This window comes from Tauraco erythrolophus, chromosome 28, assembly GCF_009769465.1.
Source record: "Tauraco erythrolophus isolate bTauEry1 chromosome 28, bTauEry1.pri, whole genome shotgun sequence".
Taxonomy (NCBI): domain Eukaryota; kingdom Metazoa; phylum Chordata; class Aves; order Musophagiformes; family Musophagidae; genus Tauraco; species Tauraco erythrolophus.
Window position 1 is genome coordinate 4,879,404 of NC_141492.1, and position 17,240 is coordinate 4,896,643.

General features: G+C 67.4%; 1 protein-coding gene across 1 annotated transcript; it reads right to left on the minus strand.

Annotated features, from left to right (window-relative positions):
• Positions 1-10,793: 10,793 nt before the first annotated feature.
• MEF2B (myocyte enhancer factor 2B) lies at positions 10,794-14,403 on the minus strand. The gene is made up of 8 exons (XM_086627901.1): positions 14,350-14,403; positions 13,942-14,145; positions 13,742-13,870; positions 13,488-13,650; positions 12,415-12,560; positions 11,784-11,895; positions 11,599-11,689; positions 10,794-11,097 (listed from the first exon to the last, which is right to left on the minus strand). The coding sequence occupies exons 1-8, from the start codon at positions 14,401-14,403 to the stop codon at positions 10,794-10,796; spliced, it is 1,203 nt and encodes a 400-aa protein (XP_086484027.1).
• Positions 14,404-17,240: the final 2,837 nt, after the last annotated feature.

The following is a 17,240-nucleotide window of genomic DNA, read 5'->3' on the forward strand; positions in this document are numbered from 1 at the left end:
TAAAGTTGAGGCAGAGCCGGCGGCGGAGGGATGGCGGGAGGGCGGGGGAGGGCGGGAGGAGGGACGGGGCGGCCGGCGGGGACAAAGCCCGAGTGGCGGGGCTGAGACAGCCCGGGCGTGGGGCCGGGGCAGGGGTCACCCCTCCCGAGGGGCAGCGCCATTCGCCACGGCCGCCGCAGTCCCCAGGGGCTGGCCCGTCTGCTCGCCCCGGGGCCCCCCCGGACCCAGCCTCCGCCAGCAGCCGGCCCGCCCCGTCGGGGAGGCGGCGGTGCCCCGCGGGTAACCCCTCTCGGGCAGGGCTGTGGCGGACTCGCTCCCCCTCCCCCGGCAAAGGTTGGGGTTAAACCCGACGTGCCCGGGGAGGGGAAGCAGCCGGGGCGGCGAGGGCCACCGGACCCTCCCGTCGAGGCTGTGCTGACGGGCCCCACTTTGCAAAGAGAAAAAATTGCAGCTGCTCGGGGGTAAGACCGGGCTCGACCCCCGCCCAGTCCCGGGCGGTAACAGGGTCTCTCGACGGAGCCCAGGCCTCGGTTCTGCCCCACGGCCGGGGACAGACCCCTCCGGGCCCGGGACAAAGTGGGGCCGCCGCTCGGAGGGGCGACGGGTCAGAGCCCGGGGCGCGGTGCCGAGGTCCGGCTCCACGTCCCCCCCGTGCGGCCGGTCCCGGCCGGCTCTGCCCGGTTCAGGGGACCCGCTCCGCTCTCCCGGCGACGGCGGGGCAGCCCCGGCCAGCAGCGGGGGGGGCAGCGGCCTTTCCCCGGCCCAACCCCCCCGCCCCAAAGCCGCCTCACACTGAGAGCGCAACGGCGGGCACAGCCGTGACCCCCGTGTGCACACACCCCGCCAGGGGTGCCCGGGCACCGGTGCGCACACACACGCACCGCCCGGTGCACACCCAGGAGCGCTCACACGCCCCGGTGCGCGCACACCGGCGGTCACACTCGTCCTGGTGCACGCACGGCCCCGCACACCCGCACCCACGCGGGACACCCGGGCTCTCCCCAGCCTCCTCCACGCCCCCGGCTCCCCACCCTTGCCCCGGCCCGGGGGCTCCGCACATCGCTCCGGTGAAACGGCGGAAAACGAAACTACCAGGCGGCCAGGGCACAGCACCGGCCCCGGGCACAGCGCCCCACCGGTGCCCCGGCTCTGGGCAGCCCCGGCCGGGCTCCGCTTCCAGCTGGAACCGGGAGCAGCGGGTCGGGGCGGGCAGCGGGGCCCGGCTCTCGCTCACAAGGCTCCGGGTTTCGGGGAGGAGGAACGGATCCGTCGTGGCCCCCGTTGTTCACACTCGCCCTTTTATATCTACAAACCTATTTATATAAAATATACAAAATACATGAATATCCGCGTTCGAAGGGGCTGGGAGCGATGCACGGCGGCGCTTTGCGGAGATGCCAACCCGCAAGCACCGGGGGGGCTCCCCGGGAGCGGCGGGGCTTTGTGCCCCCGCACCGGAGACCCCCTAGGACGGAGGAACCCCTTGCCAAGGAGCCTCGTCCGCAAGCGGTGGCCGCAGCATCGCGGGGCGCGGGCGGAGGATGCTCCTGCCGGCACCGGGCACCGGGCACCGGGCACCGGCACCGGGCACCGGCCTCGCCGCTCTCCGTGGTGCTGAACCGCCGCCGCGGCGCGTGGCCGTGCGGGGTCGTGCCTCCTCCGTCCTCTTTCCAAGCCGCCACTAATTAATTATTATTATTATTATTGCTATTCATTACTATCGTTATCACCCTTGCTGTTCCCGCCGCTCCGCCGCACGGCCAGCCGTTCCGAGCGGGAAGATGGTGCCAGCGAGGCAACCGGTTGCCAAATTAACGGATCGTGTCCCCCGCACACCCCCGGTAGCTGCCCCCCGCGCTTCCCACCCGTGGGGCCGCACCGTGCGTGGGCCGAACCGGTGCCGTTACCTCCGCAGCCGGGCTCCGAAATGCCTCTGCTGCCCGGCCCCGGCTGGCGGCGGCCCCGGCGGGCTCGGCCCCGCTGCCGTCCACACCGCCCGGGGCACCGCCGGTCCCGGACCCGCTCCGCCGCCCCGGCGGGTCCCGCTCCCGAACGGCGCCTTCCCCGGGCGGGTCCGGCCGCGGTCCTTCCCCAAACGGTGAAACCGCAACAACGACCGCGGCCCCAGAGCTCCGCCGAGGGAACGAACGGGAGCGGCGGAGCTTCTCCGCCGCCCCGGCAGCACCCTCGGGCCCGGGCACGGCTCCGGGAAGGGCCGTTTCGGGCACCGGCGGGGCTGGAGAGCAGCATCCGCGCCGGCACCGCTTCTCCACCGCCCGCGGGCCCGGTAGCCGCCGCGCAGGGCCCGGGCGGGCCGCAGCGGCCCGGTTCGCCCCCGCCGCTTGCCGTCCCCCGCTCCCCACGGCTCCCTGCCCCCGAGGGGCCGCGGGGGAAGCTCGATAGCACCGACACGGCAGAAGGGCGGCCGCCCCACGCGTGTCCGCGGCGGGGGCTCCACGGGGCCGGGCCGGCCCCGTTCCTCCCCGGCACTTACCGAGTCGTCGCCCGCCTGTACCCCTCGCCCCGGCGGCTGCGGGCGCTGGCTCCGGCCCCGGTGCCTCTTGTGCCCCCTTCTTCCCCTCGCCTACACCCTCGTGTGAATCAAATACCTTCACTACAGCAGCCATGTTGGGCTCCGGTGCGAGCACGGCGCTCGCCGCAGGAACCGCCGGCCGCCTCGGCGGGAGGCAGCGCGGCTGGGTTCGGCTCGGAGCGGCGCAGGAGCCCCGGTTCCCACCGGAGAACCGGAGCCCGGGCAGCCGCCGGCCCCTCTCTCCCGTCGCACCGAGGGATGCTGCGTTGTGCCGCTCCCCGGTAACTTCCTACCGTTACCGGTAACGCCACTAACTGCGGGTCCCGCACCTGCACCGCCATCCCTCCGGTAGAACCGGCCGCATCCCGAGGCTGCCTTTGGAAAAGAGGTTGGGGGGGTGGGGGGAGCCGCGGTTACCTCCTCCTTTCCCGGTGTGCCGGTCCCCCGCGGCGCCGCTCGGCCGAGCCCACCTGGGGAGGGAAAGAGAGAGAAGAGGCGTCAGGAGGAGCCGCCGCCATCGCTCCAACTTGGAGCAACTTTCCCGGCGAGGCTGGAAGCGGGGGCGGGGGGGTGGGCGGTGCTGGAGCCCCTGCCCGGTCAACCGAGGCTGGTCCCGCCGGCGGGCAGGGCGTGGGATGGCCCAAAGCCGGTCCCTTCCACTCGCGGAGTGGGGACACCCACCCGGAGCCCCGGCCCTGCCCAAAGGGGCCAAGCCGGGACACGGCCTCTGTGCCGGGGAAATACGGGAGACCCCCGCGGAGGGGCAGCCCCCCACCCGCTGGCCGGCTGTCTTTACTGGGCGAGGGGCGGCCCCGCTCTCCCGTGCCGTGGGCACCGGAGCCCCGTACCGGGCAGCCCCCGTCGCTCCCCGGGCAGCGGAGCCGCTCGCTCGACCGGCCCGACGCCCCTCGAAAGCGGATTTTTCACCTTCCTTTTTTTTTTTTTTCCTTTTTCTTCCACCGAGATTTTGTTGGGGTTTTCCCCCCCTCCTTTTTCTTTTCCTTTTCCCGCCCCATTTTTTTTTTTTTATTCCCCGTTTGATTCCAACGTTGTCGCTGGGAATTATTTGCATTTAAAATACAACGACTCGTTCCCCTGCACATCGCTTCGCAGCTCGGTTCAACCAGCACCGGAGAGGGGGGGACTGACCCCAAGGAAAAGGAGTCCCCAAACCCCCTGCCAAATCCCCCCGAATTTCTCCCCGCCTGGAAATATCGATGTGAGCGAAAACTAAAGATTTAACAGATTTTAATGATTTTCTTCCCGCAGCCGCTGTCACCCAAAGGTGTTGCGGCAACAAAGAGCGGGAGGGGGGGGTTGACGCTGGTATTTTTGGCCTGTTCCCGTGCAGAAATATTCCCCCAAAGCCCTCAACGATTTGCAAAGATTGATTTCTCTCAAAACAATCATATCCTACCCTGCAAAAGAAAATCTGATTTTACATTTATCCCCTCCGTCGCTGCTAAGCCCGTCGGAGGACACGCACACGCGGCACGGCTGAAACTAACAGCGAGGAGGGGTACTGGAAATCAAACAACCACCCCCCCCAGCCCAAACTGGGGACAAACCTGTTCCCCCGGGCACGGCAGAGATTCGCCCGCTCGGGAAACAACGGCGTGGAAATCCCTGCCGTGCCCGCTCGGGCAGAGCCAGGCGCTTCCGCACAGGAACAACCCCAGCCACTATTTTAGGGGGGGAAAAATAATAATAAAACAAGATTTTATTTTCTTTTTCCTCCAGAATTGCGGAATTCAGCCCCAGCCCTTTGCGTGGGGATTTTTTTTTTTTTTTTTTCATTTTCCCCCCCTTTTTTTTTTTGAGCCTCGCACCAAGGCAAGGCTGGGAGGAGACGGGGAAGGGGGTATGCCCACACAACGCACCGCCCTGGCACAGCAGACCCCCCAAACCCCCGCGTCCCTACTCTCTCTTTTTTTTTTTTTTCGCCCCAAACCTCACCCCCAAGTAATAACCAAAAATAGCTCCACACACCGAAACTTCACTCCGGCAGCCCCTTACCTCGGGCACCGGGCAGGGCAGGACAGTCGGTCCGACCGGCCCGGGGCTATAAACCCCGGGGGTGGCTTTTGTGAGTTTGCCGGAGTTTCCCCGGGCTGTCCCCTTTTGTGTCCCATTGCCATCTAGAGGCCTTGATTAATTAATTTCACACCGGAGCTCGGGAGAAAATTTTCCCACAAAACAAGTGACCGAAGAGATGTGAAACCCCAAAGAAAAGGAGTCAACATCAAGTTCAACAGCATGCGGGGGAAAAAGGCCTATTTCCATCACAATCGCGTCTGAGCGGGGGCCGGGCGGGGGGCGGCGGGCGGCGGCCCCCGCGCCCCCTCCGCGCGTTCCCAGGCTCGGAACAATCGCGCTCTGTTTGCCTCGCACATGCCGGCGTTTGGGCACGGAGGCTGCCTTGGGATAACAGGAATAATGGGGGGGGGGGGGGGGGAGGAGGGGGTGTCGGGGGAGTGATGGAGGGTTGGGAAAAGGAGAAGGGGGGGTGAAACGGAGGAGCGAACACCTGGGACTGGCCGGTACCGACCTGTTGAGCCCCGGTCGGGAGCACCCGGTGGAGTTTGCGGCAAGAGACGGGATGGGGAAGGGGGAATTGGTGGTCTCGGAGGGGTCCCCAAAGCCGGGAAGGGACGGAGTCAACCCCCGGGGGTGGTGGGGGGGTGACTTTTCCCCAAGTTTGGTGCCCCCCACTATCCCCGGCCACGCGTTTTCCCACAGCCCCGGGGGGTGCCCGTCCCGGGGGAGCGGGGGTGCCTGTCCCGGGGGAGCAGGGGGCCGGGGCCCGGGGTGGCCGAGGCGGTGGTGGACGTGTCCTGCAACCCAAGCAGCTCGGCTCCGCCGGGCATTGTCCCCACGGAGCCCGTGGCCATTGTTCCCGGCGCTGCGGGAGCCGGAGGGAGGGCAGCTTTCCACGCCTCGTCCCCCCCACCTCACCCCCACCCCGACACTCACACCGGGCTGCCGGGACCCGCAGCTCCTAATCTGGAGCGGGGGGGAAAGCAAAAACCATCGCACCCATCCCCTCCCCTCCCCCCCCCCCAAAAAAAAAAAAAGCCCGGGTGGGGGAGGCGTGGGGTCCCCCCTCGCAGACTTCCTCCAAGTTGGGAGAAGCGGGAGGGGGAGCGGGGCGGCTGCCGGTGCCCGCACAGCCCGGCCCCTCCGGCGGACAGCACCGGCAGCCGCCCGCTGCCCCGGCCCGGGGAGTTCAGTGCGGGGCAGGGAGAGGGAAAAACAGAGACGAAAAAAAGGGGAGTGGGGGGGGGATTATTTACCTCCCTCCGCACATCTGCATCCATTAATGACTTAGCGACAGCTTGAGCCGAGAGCCGCCGGGACACCGGCAGCCTCCGGGGCGGGGGCTGGGGGGACGCGGCACCGGCAGCGGGCAGGACGCGGAGCCCGGAGACATCCAGCCGATGCGGAGCGCGGCAGAGCCGGGCTGCGGCTCCCGGAGAGGGCTGCCAGGAGCGGCAGGGCTGGGGGAAGCGGAGCCCCCCGCCATCACGTTGCCTTTACGTGGGGTTAAACCGATAACGTCTGCCCGGGGCTTTAACGCCAGGAGCCCCCCGACCGGGCCCGGGCAGCCCCGGGCCGCCGCCGGGCCCTCGGGGCGAGGGTGGGGGCAGATTCCGCCCAAACATCCATTTTGTCCCTTTTGGAAATGGAGATGGGAGAGAGGAGGGAAAAATGCGCTTTTTTTTTTTTTTTTTTTTTTTTTTCCCCCTGCTTTCTCCATATTTTACTACGTAAGGCATGACGTCCTCACGTCGGGAGCAGGATAGGTTAGCCCTGCGCTGGGGGGAATGCACCGGGCTGGGAGGGGGGGGGGGCGCGGGGGCGGGGGCGGCTCCGGCAGCAGAACCTAAAAATAACGGGGATTTTATTATTAAAAAAAAAATAATGATAATAATCCCGGTGACCCCGCGGATGCGGCCCCGCACGGGCAGCGGGAGGCAGGGCCGGATCCGGATCTCCCCCTCCCCCCCCCCCCCCCCCGCCGCGCCTCCACCCGGTCCCCGGTACTGCGGGACCGTCAGGGCTCGGGGCACCCCACGGGACGCGGAGGGAGCGGGACCGGATCCGGAGCGGAGGGGAAGGTGTAGGGGGGTCCTCCTGCCTTTACCCCCCCTCCCGGGGCTGGGGCAGAGGCTGCGGCGGGTGCGCAGGGTCACCCCGCTCCCCGGCCGGTGCAGGGCTGTTCCGTGGAAATGAAGCGGAAATCGGCTATTTTTTAATTAAATCCCAAATCCTCGCCCTGCCCTGGGTGTTCGCACCTCCAAGCTCCGAAGCAGCGGAGAACAGAGCCCCCCCCCGCCCTCCTCCGGCGCACCGGGATTTTCGGAGGGCGTTAAAAATCACGGGCTGCAAAGGCGGCTTCGCGCAGCGCCCGGCGGGGTTTGCGCCCCAAATCCAGCCCCGGGGAGAGGGGGGGACGACACACAAACCCCCGCCGGCACCGAACAGCGGAGCAGGGCCGGGGTGGGCCGAGGCTGGCTCCAGCCTCCGGGGCGATCCCGGTGCGCGTCCCCCTCTGCGGAACCGGGACCGGGCCGGTGCCAGGTCCCGTCCCGGTGCCCCTCCGCCAGTCCTGCCCGACCTGGGTACGGGCAACCCCCGGCCCGGCGCTACCGGGGAGGCCGCCGGCTCCGTGCTCTCCCCTAATGAGCTCCGTTTATGCATTTCCCCCTCAACGAATATTTCTCCCGGTGGGGCTGGGGGGCGTCGGGACGCGCTGCTCTGGCCGCCCACCGCCCGTCCCGTCCAACTGGGACTTCACGGAGACCCATCCGGTCCCTCCCGGCCCCGTCCGGCCCGGGAAGCAGCAGAAAGCCGGGCCTGCACGTCGGCCTCGCTAAAACCTGCCGCCGGCCCCGAAATAACCGTGCCCGGCGGCGGGGTGCGACCCCCGCCCCCGGTGGCGGTGCGATCCCCGGGCTGCCCGGTCTCGCCACCGGTGCTTCACCCAGTAAAAGGCCCTCGGGCCGGGCCTGGCTCCTCCAGCCCCCCGGTACCGGCGGGCCCGATCCCCCAGCCACCGACGGTGGGGGTTTGGATGGGGGGTGGCGGCGTATTTTGGCTCCCTGATAAGGTTTTGATCAAAAATTCATTAAGAGGCGCTCGACGCAGCGCCATGAATATTTCAGGGCTTTTGCAAAACAACAAAGTGGGTGTTTGGGGGAGGATACACCGCGGGGAGGAGGGGGGCGGCAGCCGCCGGTGCCCGGCTCGGTCCCGGTTTACTGCAGCGGGGAGGCGAGGAGGGGCCGGGCGCCCTCGTCCCCTCGGGTCCGGGGCCGCGCTCGCTCGCCCCCGGCCCGGTGTTCGTTTCCGCCCCGTTATAAGGCGCGAAACGGCTCCAGGTAACCCGGGAACGGAGACCGGCCCCCCGTTGGAGCAGGCGGCCCGGCCCGTCGGGTGGCTGCTGGGACACGCAGCGTCCAGCCCCGGGGCCACCGCGGCAGCCCGGAACCGCCCTGGCCCTGCCCGCCCCCCCGGGGCTTCTCCGAGGTCACGCGTGGCCGTGGGGCTCCGAGGGACCGCACCTCCCCCGGATCCCGCAGCCCGGGACAGGCCCGGAGCGAACAGAGCCGCGTGGGTGGGGGCAGCGGGGGGACCCCATCCCCATCTCCGTTGTCCCCTCGGTAGCACTACGACCCCGAGGGACACGGACCATCAGCCCACACCCCCCCCGGGCTGGAATCTGACGACAAGGGGCTGGTCCCCCACGGTTCTGGGGAGCAGACAGTCCCCCCAAAACCAACTCGTCTGCCTTTTCCCCAGCAAAGCAGCATCCTGACTGCAAGGTTCCCAGCCCCCCAAATCGGGGTGCAGAGCCCCGACAGCACACACCCCCTCCCCAGCAGAAGGAGAGGTACCGGCACCGACCGGGAGACAAAGCCCCACCGGCTCCGCAGCCCCGAGCACCGGAGCCCAGCGCCCTCCCGGAGCAGCGCAGCCCCCCGCCATGCTGGGCCTGCAGGTAACTGGGCTTTACTGGGGCAGCCCGGCGGGCAGCTGGGAAGGGGACACGGAGCCACGGAGGTGGGGAGAAGGCCCAGACCCCTCCACCCTGGATCCCGTAGGACGGATGGGTGGGGGACACGGAGCGAAGGCAGATGCTCTGTCTCTTCCCCGTGTCATCCCGAGTACTGTCCCCCCCAAACAAGCTGGGGGTCCCTGGGTGCCACCTTTGGGTCCAGTGCAAAGGAGCATCCTGCCGTGCTGGGGGGCAGGGGCTTGAAGCTGGGGGCAGGGGCGAGAGGGGCCTCCCTGCAAGAGCAAAGCGGGGCTGGGGGCACCCCCGGGCACCCCCCCACCCCAGTTTAGGACCTGTCGCAACGAGGCGTTACTGGACCTGTAGGCAGCCGGGGGGGATGCGCGGCTCCGGTCGGCTCCCGGGTCTCCCGCCGCTGCCCTCCAGGTCCCGCCGGCCGCTCCCGTGTCCCCGCGGTGGGATGCGGCGAGTCTCCCCGGCAGCCCCAGCCCCTCCCCGGGGCTCACCTCACCCTGACATTTCCTGGCTCTCCTTCCATGCCAGCGGGTTGCCATAGCAAATCTAAATCTTACAAACAAAACGAGGAGAAAAGCCTTATTAGCATATATTCAAATGAGCCATGCAATAATGCAAACCATAAATCATGCAGTCATTGCTATTCAATCAGTGTCTCTTACCCCAGCCCCCACACTTTCATCGGGTGTCTCGCCTTCTCTTTCCATGCAGAAGCCCCTTCTCAGCCCCACGGGTGGCCTGGGAGGGGACTCGCCAGCCCGGGGAGGGGGCACCTGGGCCGAGGCCGGACCCAGCCCTGGGCTGCCGGGGCTCCGTGCAGCCCCTAATCCCGGCTGGTATTTGTGTCACTGGCCGGGCTCTATTAAAGCGGGCAAACTCTTCCCAGGATTAATCTCCCGCCCATGTTTTAATCTTGGGGCTCGGCCACCAGTAATCCGCCCCCCCCCTAGAGAAGGGGACAGGTTCAGCGCTGGCAAGTGGTTGGTGCAGAGGGCCCCCCCCCATCTCCCCCTGATCCCAACCCATGGGTGCCCAGGCAGTGCTGGGGGGAACCCATACCCCCCCCAAACCAGAGGACGATGGGCAATGGCAAACCCTGATCCCCGCTCACCTTTCAGCAGCCTGGTCGTGGTGGTGGTCGTGGCCGTGGTCGTGGCTGTGGCCGTACCACAGGCCCCAGGAGATACTCCCCCACCCCACAGAGCTGCAAAGCCCCCAGCCCAGCCCTGAGCTATAAGAGAGGCAGCTCAGCTGGGTACGAGCCCACCTCCCCATTTAACCCCCAGCGGTGCCGATCTTAAGGAAACAGGAGGGTTTTTTCCTCCTCCTGCCCTCTCCCAGTGCCAGGCTGCAGCACTGAGACCATATGAGCAGCTTTTTGGGGTCCCGCAGGAAGCTGAGGGGTGGGAGCAGCCTGGCTGGAGCCCAGGGACCCGGCCAGAGCTGGGGGTGACCCGGCTGTCACCCGCGTTGCTGGGTCGATGACCCTGGCGAGGTGGTCTTGAGCCTGGGGGATGCGGTGGACAGCAGCGCTGAGCCGAAGGGGGTCAGGGCATGGGGACATTAATGACGTGCCACCTCATTAGCCACCCCAGTCATACTGCCCGACCCCAAGAACCTCACGCCAGACACCCTGACACCCCCAGCTCTTTATTGGTGAGAAGATAATAAATAGAAAAGAACCCCTGGGCCGGGGGGGCAGCACCTCCCACCCCCGGCTCCCTGCCTCCCTCCAGCCCTCCCTTGCTCTGTGGGGACCCCGGCAGCCCCCCCCGGCCGGGTGCAGGATCGGGCCCGGGCTGTGCAGGGCCGGTCCCGGGGCCGGTGCTCTCAGTCCTGCTGCCCCCCCGTGGCACTCCGCGGGCATTCCCGCCGGCCGGGGACACGCTGGCGCAGGGACGGACGGACAGACGGGCAGGGATGGACAGCGCCTGGCACCGGACACGGGTGCCGGCCTCGCAGGGGGCTGTGGGGGGGCAGAACTGCAGGGAGAGGGGGGCCGGCAGACTGGGGGGGTGGATCAGGGTGGGGAGGGGGTTCGCTGGGAGCTGCAGCCCCAAAGTGGGGGATCAGGACCCTGCGGGAAGCCCTGTGGCACTGGTGACCCCCCCCGCCCCCGGCAGCATTGCAAAAGGGCCTGAGGGGGCTTCTCGGGGGTTTGAGGTTGGGGGGAAAAGAGGGGGACTGTCTCCCCAGGCTTGGCCCCCCCCTTGCACCCCGTCGGCCTCGCTATCTCTGCCAAGTGTCCGTGGCCTGCGCCCGCCGCGCAGGGCCGGGGGTCCGTTGCTCTTCTGGCAGCGGCCGGGGGGGGCCCAGGGGGTACGAGTACCCCTTGGCGTAGTCGTCCCGCTGCTGGAGGTCTCCAGGGGCTCGGGAGGCTTCGCTCAGGCTGGCCAGGGGGGGCTGGGGGGTGCCCGGGGGGCAACCCAGCCCCGGGGAGACCCGCTCGGACTTGATGCTGATGGCTTGGTGCTGCGGGGAGGTGCCGGGGGCCGGGGCCGGCTCTTCGGTGGGGCCAATCCGGCTGCTGACCCTGGGGTAAGAGGGGAGAAGTGAGGCCACATCTCCTGGCATCCCTCGCCAAGGTGCGCAGGGTGGGGAGAGACTGAGCATCCCCCTTCCTCTTTGGCTGAGACCCCCCAAACTCACTCCACGTACCAGCTCTGACCCAGCGGGCACTGGGCAGCTGCTCACCCACGTGCCTGGCATGGCTGCTGGTGTGTGACAGGGTGAGGGGGACACACAGGGGCCAGGTTCTCTGGGGAAATCCAGTTTGGAATAGGCTCCACTGACAGCAGCAAGTGTGGGGAGTCCTGGGGTGACTCCGTGCACCCCAGTTGTGGGGCGAAGCTGGACAGACCCCAGCATGGCAGGTGGGGGGGCTGCGCCTCGGTTGCCAGCTGCATCCATGGCTGGTGGCTGCATCCATGGCTGAGAGGTGGCACCCATGGGTGCAGCAGCTCCCCATGAACAGGCACATCCCCTACTCACGCTCCCCCGTCCCCCACCCCTCAGCCACTCCCCTCATCCTTACCCCAGCACTGCCATGTCCCGCGGGTGCTGCCATGCTGTGGGGCTGGGCTGCAGGAAGCCAGGGGGTGGTGGGGCTTCGCCAGCCCCAAACTCTGCCAAGCAGGAGGCCAAGAGTGAGCAGGAGCCGGGGAAGGCCACAGCCCGGGGGGTGCCACGCTGTTCCGGGGCCGAGGGGCCAGGACTTACCTGCTTGGGCCGGGGCGAGGAAGGGGAAGCCGGTGAGGCTGTGGCTCGGGGCACCAGCACTGCCCGGGGTGAGCACAGGGCTCAGGGTCTGCAGAGTGGGGTACAGAGGCCGCTGCGGGAAATCGGGGTGCCCCCCCATCAGGCTTCATGCTGCTGACCTCCTGGGGGGGTTCATGATGCAGCCTCTCTCGCTTCCCAGCCCCTTCCCGTGCCCCCCAGCGAAGCCCCAGTGTCAGGCTGAGGAAGAGGAGGTGGGACTGGATCAGAGGAGCTCCTCGCCGAATTTGGGGAGGGGAGATGCCTGCGTGGTCCTGGGGACACTGGCCATGGTGACTTCCTGGGAAATGCCTGGCTGTAGCGAGGTGGGGGGAACCCCCCACCACCTGCCCCCTCCTGTGGTGTCACTGCTGGGGAGGAGGTGCCCAAGGCCAGCAGGCATCCTGCTGGCACTGTCCCCCAGGGGAACCCCATGGCCGGGGGTCCCAGCTCCCTGCCTGGGCATCAGGGGCACCACGGGGCCCCAGAGCCAGCCCACCCTGGGTGCAGGGGGCTGCAGATTTGAGGGTCCACCAGCATGCCAGCCCAGGCAGTGGGTGTCACGGGCCAGGTGTCTCCCCACCGCGGCACTCACCGCCACGCTGCCACCGCTCCGGCTGCTCACCAAGCTGCCGTGGGCTTCGCCACGCCGGCCCTCCGCCCCGAGGTACAGCGGGGGGGGCGTCTTGGTGGCCAGGGCTCGGTTCAGGCCGCCGGCGGGGAAGAGGGGGTAGCCGATACCTGGACGGACAGAGGGACAGGAGGATGCACAGGGTGGCCCGGAGGGATGCGGGGTCCCAGGGGCTCCGGTCCTCGGGGGAATCCCCACGGCTGCGGCCAGCGGCCCCGGTGCCCTCATTGCCGCGGGCGGCCGTGCGTGCATGCATGGTGCCGCGCTCCGGCAAACCCACTTCCTGCGCGAAGCCGTCGGCGCACCTGGGCTGCGGCAGCCACATGCTGCGAGCGGAAGCGGCGCGCGAAGGCGGTGGCCGGATCCGGCCCTGGGGCCAGCAGCCTGCAAACCTCCCCGCCGGACCCTGCCGCAGGGAGCACCCTCGGCCCCGCTCCCAACAGAGCGGCTGGCACCTCCTGCGGGGACATCCAGCGTGGCTGGAGCCACCATGCCAGCCCCATCCAAGGAGACGGGGTTGCTGCACACCCGCATCCCGCACTGGGAATATTGCCCAGCTGCCCCCGTGCCACCTCCTACCCACCCAGGGGGTTTCCGCTAGTCAAGCCCCAGCATAATTTTTTCCAGCTGCTTTTCTGCTGCGTGGCCCCGGAGGCACCCGTGGCCCCGTCACCACTCTGGGCTGGTGCCATCCTACCGGGCAGGATGAGCCCCTCATGCTGGCTCCGAGCTGTGCCACACAGGAGGGAGCTGTGGGTGCAGGGTGCTGGGGCCAGATGTGTGCCGGGTGCTGGCAGGGTGCAGGAAGCATCTGGATGGAGGCAGCGGATGGTGTTTCCACAGCTGCGGTGGCACTACCTGCCCACGCACCCACCCTGGCCATGCTCCCGGTAAGTCCCCGGGAGATGCTGCGAGAGGAGCTTTGCATGCGGCGCCCGGCTGGGAAAATCCCCGCGAGGACGAGGTGCCCATCATGGGGACCTTCTCCCCCGCAGCCGGTTCCCCACAGCACCCTTGGGTGATGGGTCTGACCCTACCTGGGGGCAGCGGCCCCGGCGAGCGTCCCGGTGGCTTCGGTGCTGCCGATTTGAAGGCGGGCGGGCGGCCCAGGCTCTGCGGGGAGCTGCTGGCACTGCCCAGGGAGGTGTCGGTGGCCGGTGGGGACGTGCCGTAGGGTGCCTCAGGCAGCGGTGCCGGGCTCTGCGGGGCGAAGCGGAGGTGAGGGGCAGGGAGGGACCGGGGACCCCGGGGGACCCTCACCCCCCCGCGCCGCAGGATGGCAGCGACTCACGTAAAACCTGGGCCGTGCCACCGACAGGTCCATGCCCTCGCTCAGCCTTCGCGCCTTCTCCCCAGGATCCGGCCCCTCGTCCAGCTCCAGCTCGTGGCTCTCCAGCCCCAGCCCCTTGCGCTTCAGCGTCTGCGGGGAGAGGGGTGGTGAGGGGGGTCCCGCACCCTCCCCAGCCCCCCCGGCCGCCCCCTCGCCGCTACCTCGAGGATGTCGGAGTTGGTGCGGCTCTCGTGGGGCTCGCTGTACTCCGTGTACTTGAGCAGCACCTTGTCCATGTCGGTGCTGGCGTACTGGAAGAGGCGGTTGGTGCTGTTGAAGATGATGAGGGCGATCTCGCAGTCGCACAGGACGCTCAGCTCATACGCCTTCTTCATCAGCCCGAATTTCCTCTTGGTGAAGGTCACCTGCACAGCGGAGAAGGGGATGGGATCCTGCATCCAGGACCTCTGGATACGGCCCCAAACCCTCCCCCTGGACCCCCAAACCCCCTCCAGCTCCGGAGGATCCGACACACACGGGGAAGGTGGGAGCAGAGCAGCTTTGTCTCCCTTCGTGGCCTCGTGGCTCCCCGTTCCCCTTGTCCCCACCTCGTCCCCAGCAGCTCCTACCTGCCGGTTCCGCTGATCCAATATTCTGCTGATCTGTATTTTTTTCCGGCCCATTTTCGCCTCCTACACCCGAGGGGAGGCTGGAAGAGAAGGAGCAGCCCCTGAGCCCCCGCAGCCCAGGGCTGGCCCAAGTGAGCATCCGCCCCGACACTGCGTGTGCCTCCTCGTCCCTCCAGCCGCCAAAAATAAGTTTTGCTGAAAAATAATCAGTTTTCAAAGGAAGTTTCGGCTTTTTTTTTTTTTTTTTTTCAGCAAAGACAGTGGCAAACTGAAAAACTAAAATAAATTGGGAAATTCTGCTAAGGCAGAAGGGAAAAAAATCCCCTTAACTCTGCCCAGCCAGCTCCGCCGCCCCGGCCCCATCACCTCCACCCTGGCCCCGGGGACTCGAGCACCTTTGTGTGCCAGCTGGAAAACCACGGTGCCGCGATGCCAGGTCCCTCACCGGGAGCACGGGATCAGCCTTGGCATCCCCGAGTGCCCACCGAAGCCGCGGGGGCTGCTCCGACCCTGCCCCGCGCACCGATGCCGCTCACTGGTGGGTCCAGTGGACGGGGAGGGCGGTTATAAGGGCAGCCGGGCTGGCTGTGGGGAGGGTCCGTAAAACAAAAGGGCTGGTTTTAGGTTCAAGGTTATTTTTTGTTTAATTTTTTTTTTTCCTCTAAAGCGAACAGACTAAATTTGACCTCCGCCATTCGCAGGTCAGGAAGTGGCTGTACGAGGAGACAGCAAAGCGAAACCACCCACCTCTTCGGGCCATGTGAGCCGGTGGTGGGAAGGGCAAGGGCTCAGGGGACCCTACATCCCACCCTAGATGCAGGGTGCCAGCACCCATCGCAGCCCAGCACGGAGCTGGGACACCCCCTGTGATATCCCCCTGCCACTGCAGGGATCCAATTCCTGCTCCTCTTGTTACCCTCCAGCACCACTCACCCCAAAACCCTTCTGGGATGTGCCAGTGCCACTGCAACCCAGTGCAGAGCCAAGGGGGACATCAAGATGCTCCCAACAGGACCCTCGCACCCAGCCTCTCCACCCCAATTTCGGTGCAGACCTGGCCCAGATTGGTCCCCACCATCCCCAAGGCACGTGGCAAGAGCCAAGCTGGGAAGCCAGTGGGGCTGGGGGCTCTGTTGTGGCACCCTGGGGAGGGCAGGAGCCCCCCGAGCCCGGCCAGGAGCCCCCCCCCCACTTCAGGGAGGCACCCCAGGGTGCAGGTCGGGGACTGGCCGGCCCTTCGCTCCCCCGATGCCCCGGCTCGTCCCGCTTCCCCCTCTCAAGCACGTTGCCATTTACCATCTTGCTCAGCTGCTATATTTAGCTGATCAAAACTAATTTTAATTTATGGAAGGAAATTGCGCTGCTGTTCCCACGGCCCCGCTGCCACCCTGTGTCCCGGAGCCCACGCACGACACCAAGGTACGGGGGGTGCCAAGACCACCCTGGCCCCCCTCGGAAAAAGCCAACAATTCCCTGGTGAACAGGCAGAGGTTTTCCCAACGATTCCTGCTGCCCGTGTGGGGGCCGGGGCTGCTCCTGCCCTCCTGGCACCAACACCTGCGGCACGGCGTTGGGCCAGGGCGCACTCGGGCGTACGGCCGTGGCTGATGGAAGGGTCAGCTCTCACTTGCCCACCCCCATCCCACCATCTCTAATTTGGGGTGCAGGAACAGGAGCTGTTTCCAGGGGGCTCCGACCAGCAGCTGGGTTTGGCCCCTTTGGGTCAGGGGGTGCTTGCCCAGCTGCGAGTCCCCATGTCCCTGCACAGTCACACCCCGAGGGGATTTTTAAAGGCTCCAGGGTGCTGGGGACAGAAGGATGTCCCCCCTCCATGTCTGCAGTAAGGACATGAATCGCTGCAAAGGGCCCCCTCGGCTGGGACCACCACCCCCCAGCTCCTCAGCGGCCGCAGCACCCTGATCCCCTGCTCCAGCACCCCAGTTTCTAGCTGCGTGGGAAGCACAGAGGGAGATGGTCCCTACGCTGGGACTAATCCTGCAAGCTTCAGTGCCAGGCTGTGTGCTCTGTGCTGCTCCATGGCAGGGGACAGGGAACAGCACCCACCCCTGCATACCAGCACGGTTCTGAGCCCCAGGGAGCCGTGTCTGCCTGGTCATCCAGGCAGGATGCTCCAGGTGCAGGGCCTGGGAGTACCAGCACCCATGAGGTGGTGCTGTGAGGGTCCCAGAGGGGTACTGGCATCCACAGGATGATGCTGGGAGGGTCCTGTGGGTACCAGCATCCATGGGACAATGCTGTGAGGGTCCCAGGGGGTACTGGTACTCACAGGATGATGCTGTGGGGTCCTAGGGGAGCTACCTGCACCCAAGGGATGATGCTGTGGGGGTCCCGGGGAGGTACCAGCATCCACAGGGTGATGCTGTGGGGGCTCCAGCCCAGAAGAACAGGCAGGGGTGGGGGGGCAAGAGGAAGCAGCAGCTGCAGCACCCTCAGGCTGGGGAAGCTGGGGACCCACCGCGGTGGGAGACATGGCACGCTCACCTCGGGCTGGGCTGGGCACGGGGCCGCTCGTCCCCCCACCGGGAAAACCGTCTGAGGCCTCGTGCAACACGTTGGGCGGTTTCATCATCCGCCTCCCGTGCAGCTCATTATGGCTTCTCCTGGGGCATCGCCTTGGCCACTCGGCCACCGCGGCCAAGGGGGACCCGTGGGGACCCGCGCAGCCTTGGCCGGGCCACCGCTGCCACCTGCACCGCGCCAAGTGCCGGGGTCTCACAAGATGGGTGCGGGGTTCGGCCTGGGGAGCGATGCCCTCCGGGAGGTGGGTACAAGGCGTTTCGGCTCGTGGCCTCCACGGGACTCGGTGCCACGGCCACCGCAGTGCGGCAGGACACCGGCGCTCGGATCCCCCCGGTATTAAGGGCTGGGAG